The sequence below is a fragment of the Notolabrus celidotus genome, chromosome 2, assembly GCF_009762535.1.
Source record: "Notolabrus celidotus isolate fNotCel1 chromosome 2, fNotCel1.pri, whole genome shotgun sequence".
Taxonomy (NCBI): Eukaryota; Metazoa; Chordata; class Actinopteri; order Labriformes; family Labridae; genus Notolabrus; species Notolabrus celidotus.
The window spans coordinates 37,385,987-37,391,986 of NC_048273.1; the positions used below are offsets into that span (position 1 = coordinate 37,385,987).

Genomic DNA, 6,000 nt, shown 5'->3' on the forward strand with positions numbered 1-6,000 from the left:
CTGCAGATGAAGGGTTCTAAGATGTCATCCTGTGTCTGCTGTAGGGTGTTTAATAAAACTGATTCTTAATGTTTAAAGCAGGTTTTTGTGGTGGAGTTGTCCTATTTGGATATTTGTCTCCTAATAAAAAACTCCAAACCTTCCAGCCTACCATGCTGTTGCCTTTTCGTTGCTTTGTGTAGAAAGACGAGCTACAGCTCACAGATTTGACAGATAAAAATGCAAATCCACACGGTCTTTTCAAATGATCATTCAAATCCTCAGCTGGGAACAACCCTGCTTCTTCTGTTACACCGAGTTATAAAGTGGCAGATCACTGAGCATTTCTTTGTACTAGACTTAAAAGGCAGTTATCTCTTCCTCTGACTATTTATGATCCTTTATGAGACGGAGTATGAATCTACAAACTCAGAGACCCTAAAGTCAACTGAACGCTCAGCATTTATGATGCTTTTATCATTCAGAGAAGCTTTTCACCGGACACCTGTAAACTCTACAGCTTGAGCCGCGAGATCGTGTTCTCAGCACACTTCAAGCTTGGGACGCTGATATGATGTTTGACATGTGCTGGACGTGTGCCGTTTAGAGCAGGTTTTAGATAGAAATGTGACGATCTTAATGTGGGCTCAGGACAAACTATGATTCAGCAGCCATGAAGACTAACACATACCCATGTGTTTCATGCTGCACATTAACACATTTAGACTCTCACTGCACAAGCCACGCTGCTATAACCTTTAAGGTCTTGGTAGTCTTAAATTATATCACTGAATTTTATGAATCTTATAAGTGAAATACATAAAGTTTTGAGAGAAACCAGCTGACCTTGTGTTAGCTTGCAGCCCCTAAAGTCGCCCAGGGAAGCTGCTTTTTTTAGTGTTTCTACCAGTTGAAATCCCCAGATTCATTAAGTTTGAGAGAGGATGAGACCTCTGTGGATAATTCAGTAAAAATACTAATAAACAAACTGTGAAGGATTCAAAACCTCACGAGAAGCTGAACCAACATTAGCATTGAGTCTGCTGGTCGCACCTTCTGTCATTGTCTTACCAAAGAGAGTCTGAGACAGACTGAGTGCCTTACTCAGAGGTTTGCATGTCTGATAGACAACTTTAAGACTTATAAACGGTCTAAGCAGATGTGTGTCTAACATGAGTCTGGTCCTGCTGGAGGTTTCTGCCTGTTAAAGGAAGTTTGTCCTTGCCACTGTAACTTGCTAAATGCTGCAAAGTGCTCTGCTCATGGTGGATTAAGATGAGATCAGACTGAGTCCTGTCTGTAAGATGGGACTGGATCTGATCCTGTCTTGATGTTGGGTCTTTGTTAATAATAGAACAGAATACGGTCTAGCCCTGCTCTGTTTGTAAAAGCGTCTAGAGATAGTTTTTGTTGTGATCTGGCACAATGCATTTAAAGATTGATTGATTGACCAATTTTAAATCAAAATAAAAAACAACCTTCTGGTTTCTTTGGGCTGACAGCAAAATCAATGTATACATCTTTGTGAATATTGATGATAAACGATATTAAAAATCCTAACAACATGTTTGCACCTCCCCCACGCCTAAAGACACGAGTCAAAGCAGCTTCAGGTGATCTTATTTTTTTGATGCTACAACTCACGGTTTCATTTCCCTTTCAGATTTCACTTCAGAAGTTACACAAACCCACCACACTCAGCTAACATTGGAGCTTTTGTGACATGGGTTCGTATCTATTTCGGGAAAAATTCAAGCCCTGATTTGTACGGAGTAGAGTGGCGAGAAAGTGGAACATAAAAGACTAAATAAAGACAAGCCGCAGGAAAGTTACGCTGAACTGGAGCACAAAACACACGCTTACACAAAGTGAAACTTAACTATTTTCAATGACTTTCATTTTTTCTCTCCGTACTCGGCCCAGGATGTGAAAACAACACTCCAATCCAAACAATTTTAAATACAGAGGATCTATTGGTAACAACTGGCAGCAACTGCCAAACTCTTAAAAGGGGAAGTTAAAACATTTCACTTCTCCTGGCATGGACCTGAAGAAATCTGTACTCATAGTGGAAGAGTAACCCTCACGGTGATCTCCTCTGATAAGCCTGCAGCCGTGACTTTGGTTAAAGCATGACTGAACAATATGAACCTATGCAATGTTCCTCTATCGCTCAAGTTCAATTCTCACGAGATAAATGTCTGAATTGTTTTCACCAGTGTAAACAGTTTATCAGCCCCAGACACGTTTCGAAGTTGGCACAGCTTATCTTGGACGTGGACTGCAGCTGTCCACTCAGGACCAGTAGACTTATCACTGTGACCTGACACGAGCAGTAGATTTGACAGCTGGACACTTTACTCAGCTGGATAAATAACATGCGGCTGTCATTCGGCCCTGTTTGCGGATCAGTGCCAAACTGGAATCGACCCAGGGTCAAAATCAAAACCCTCCGCCACGTTTACAAATAAAAGTCACCTGACTGTTTCAAACATCTCACTCCGTCTGAAAAGGGGAAGTTGAGTTAGTCACCCTGCCAGTGACTGAAAGACGGATACAGTCTCTTTTTTCTGGGGTGACTCAACTGTGGCCTAAAATATGTGCAAACAAACATTTATTTACCCTGCTGAATATCTCCACTAATCCCATCTCCTTTACTTTCATTACAGCATCTCACAGACGTTACATTCCTCTGAAAATTTTGATTTTAAGGTCACACAACAAAACGGAAACACACATTTTCTAAGCTTCACTTTCAAAGGACTCCATTAGAAGATGATTTTAACCTACTTTTAACAATGCAAGCATAGTGTGCATGCTGTCAAACTGTCAAAAACACATTTATTGATAAACACTCAGGACAAAAGAGTTGTTAAATATGTGTTTTTGACATTTAGAGAGCAAATTGTAATTTATCTGTGAAGTTACTGATAAAATGAAGGAGCCTGTGTGCAATTTTTAGGATTGATTCCTCTCCTTTGCACCTAACTTATAATATAAACATGAAAATATTAAGTATGCACGAAATTTGATTTTTTTTTACGATATCCTGCATTTTTACACACTTCTTTTTTTTCTTTGTACAGAACACCAAGTCTCTCCTGGACTAGAATTTGCCTCGTACTCTTATCATGCAATCTATTTGTTTAGTAATTTACATTAAAAAAAGGCAAACAAGATTTGATTCCACCAAAAATGATAAATATATTTTTTTACAAGTATAGACATCTAATAATGTGTCTGCCGTTCATTCCAGACACTTCGAAATACTTGATAATGCGCCACGTTTTGCCCTGCACAATACTCACACCGCTTTAAATATCCTTTTATATATTACTTTTGATTTTCAGCAATTTTGTATTTATTTTTAGAGTTATTTTATTTTGTATTTACTTCTTTTATTATCCTACTTTCTAATAATTCTCTGATATTCTCACAGGACGGAGCGCTACCACAGGTTCTTCAACCCATCTGCAATCAGACTTTTTAACACCAGCACCGCAATGTCCTGTTAATTACCCTTTAATTATCTGTTATTATCATCTTCATTTCACTACAAGGCAGTTACGGTGTGACTTGTCAAAATGTCTCTATTTACCCGGGTCACTGTTTATGATTCACACCCACAAACTATTATCAATCTCACATCTGAATTGCACTGTGTTTCTCATACTGTGTGGGTTTTTTTAATAACCTTGTGCAATTTTATCTGCGCAATAACTTACATCACTATCTAGTCATCAGACAGAAGTGTACATAGTGTATATATATCTGTAATATTTGCCATATTTTATTCTATTTTTATTGTATTCTATTTCACTTTATTTTTCATTTATTATTGCTATTATTATTGTTATTACATTTTTAACTATGTAAGTACATTGTTGTATTCTATCCCGTGTTGTAATCTGCTGTAACAAAAGAATTTCCCCTAACGGGGGATCAAATAAAGGTATATCTTATTATTTCTTTGTCTCACCTTGTCGGTCGTACATATAAATACAGACATTTTCCTATCTGTTGGTGCTAATTATTAACTTTTTATGCTATTAGCTACCCAACTAGTATTATGCTGAAAATATTGTGCACCCCTAACAATAATAATCCACATTTTAAATACAAAACATTCAAATATGCACAGAAAGCTTTGAGCAGCCTGTTGGAACAGTACAAGCAGTTTTGCCTCAGGGCAGCCAACCACAGATCTGGGATTCTTTATAGGCATCTGAATTAGCCAATCAGATTCCAGTACGGGGGAAGCCACCCCTGGCCACCCTTAGGACGACCCCTGGCTGACAGTGACACAATGTTATCATTATTACTGCCAATGTGTCACCTCTGAAGTCAAATACATGACATCAGATCACGAAAGTTCATGCCAGTCATAGCTACATGTTGAAAAGCCTCTCTCTCTGTCTCTACCGTGTGTTATTGTCTCTTTCTGTTCGCGTGTTTTCACCTTATAAGGGAGGGATGACAACATGACAACATGCTACAAACCAAGCTAACGTTAAAGGTATCGGTTACATGTAGCTAACTGAGGGTTCATTCTAAACTGACAAACACATTTAAATGTACACCAGCTTGTCTTTGAATCCAGCCCCAGGTAAAGAAAAGTAGCTTCGTTAAAGAGACAGAAATGAGCATTGAGAGGGCTGTGTTAAAGTTGGCCCTCAGAGGTAACCTCAGCCCCAAACTGGGTACAAATGTCTACGGAAGTTAGCGCTAGCTCGCCAGCTAAGTTACAAACCTTGTTTATTGGCCCGCGTCGTGTGAATAAAAGCAATAAATAAAATCCTCAACAAGCCGATCCATGCTGTTCTGGTTCTGGTGTGAGCTCTCTCTGGACTCGCCATGCTGCAGGTCTTTATGTTACGATAACAACCGAGCGACTGAGCGGACATGCCCGTGGAAACCTCTGCTGACTCTGTCAATCATAGCCGTGAGGAACAAACTCCACAGAGCAGCAGCAGCTAACTACTGATCAGGACGTTGGCCTCTCTTCTTCTTCTTCTGCTTCTTCTTCTGCTTCTTCTTCTTCTTCGGCTCTTCCTCTTCCGCTTCAAGGCGCCGCGTCACGAGCTGACACGTACAGCGGTGTGCTGCTGCCTGCTGCCGCGGAGTGAGAGGCTCCTCTTTCCAATGAAAACAAACACCTTTCAGAGATTTTATGGTTTTGGTGTATGCTTTATAACGTAAATATAATCATGTGATGCCAGGTGTGTCCATTCAAATGTATTCATCCTTGTTTCACCAGCAAGGGCGTGTCTAGAGGGCCAGCCCAGGGTGGCATGACCAAGCAGCAACCACCAGTCTTAAAGCTGGGGTTGGTAGTCAGATTTAGATCCACTTTTTGTTAAACTGGTTAAAATGATCTTTATGTCCCGATGGTAATAAATACATAATGTGTTCTTAAAAAAGAGGTAAAACAAAGCTGCTATCTACAGCCGGAGTAAACCTGGGAAAACACCAACCAATCCCTGCCATCAGGAGCCAAATGATAAAACCAATCAGATCCTGTCCTGCCGTTCTGCCCGCCTCCTGCAAAGCGTACATTTCATGTTTGTTTGTGTTTTTAACTTTCACTATGAGAATGTTTTGGTGTTTTCTTACCGTTGAGTGAGACATGAGTTGACGTAGTGCAAAACACAAACCATGTGCTGAGGACCGGTTTTGAATCAGTCACCATCATATGGTCGGGAATCAGCGGCGCTCGTGCATGTGAGCAGGGGCGTCGTTTTGGAGGGGCTCCGAGGAGAGGGGGGGAGGGGTTAGACCATAGACTGTATAAAATATGGACGTAGTATCCGTGACGTCACCCATCTGTTTCAGAAGAGCTGTTTTGAAGCTAATTGGCAGCGGCAGCCATATTGGTTCTGTTGAGCCAGTGTGACGTAAAGAGGCAGGCTTTGAGCCTCCTAGCTAACAGCTGCAGTGTTCCCACAGGTAGCTGTGCCTCTCATTGGAAGACTAGTAATCTCAATATCTTTGAAATCAGCGTGTTAGAAAAAAATTCACCCC

At 40.5% G+C, this 6,000-nt stretch overlaps 1 protein-coding gene across 1 annotated transcript in view; it reads right to left on the reverse strand.

The window, feature by feature from the left end:
* The window catches only part of tmem131 (transmembrane protein 131), a 58,567-nt gene extending 53,265 nt beyond the window's left edge, over window positions 1-5,302 (reverse strand). Inside the window, exon 1 of the mRNA XM_034702651.1 lies at window positions 4,730-5,302. Within this exon, the coding sequence (XP_034558542.1) occupies window positions 4,730-4,883 (154 nt within the window). The 5' untranslated portion in view covers window positions 4,884-5,302. The remainder of the gene's footprint in view (window positions 1-4,729) is intronic.
* Between the last annotated feature and the right edge of the window lie 698 nt (window positions 5,303-6,000).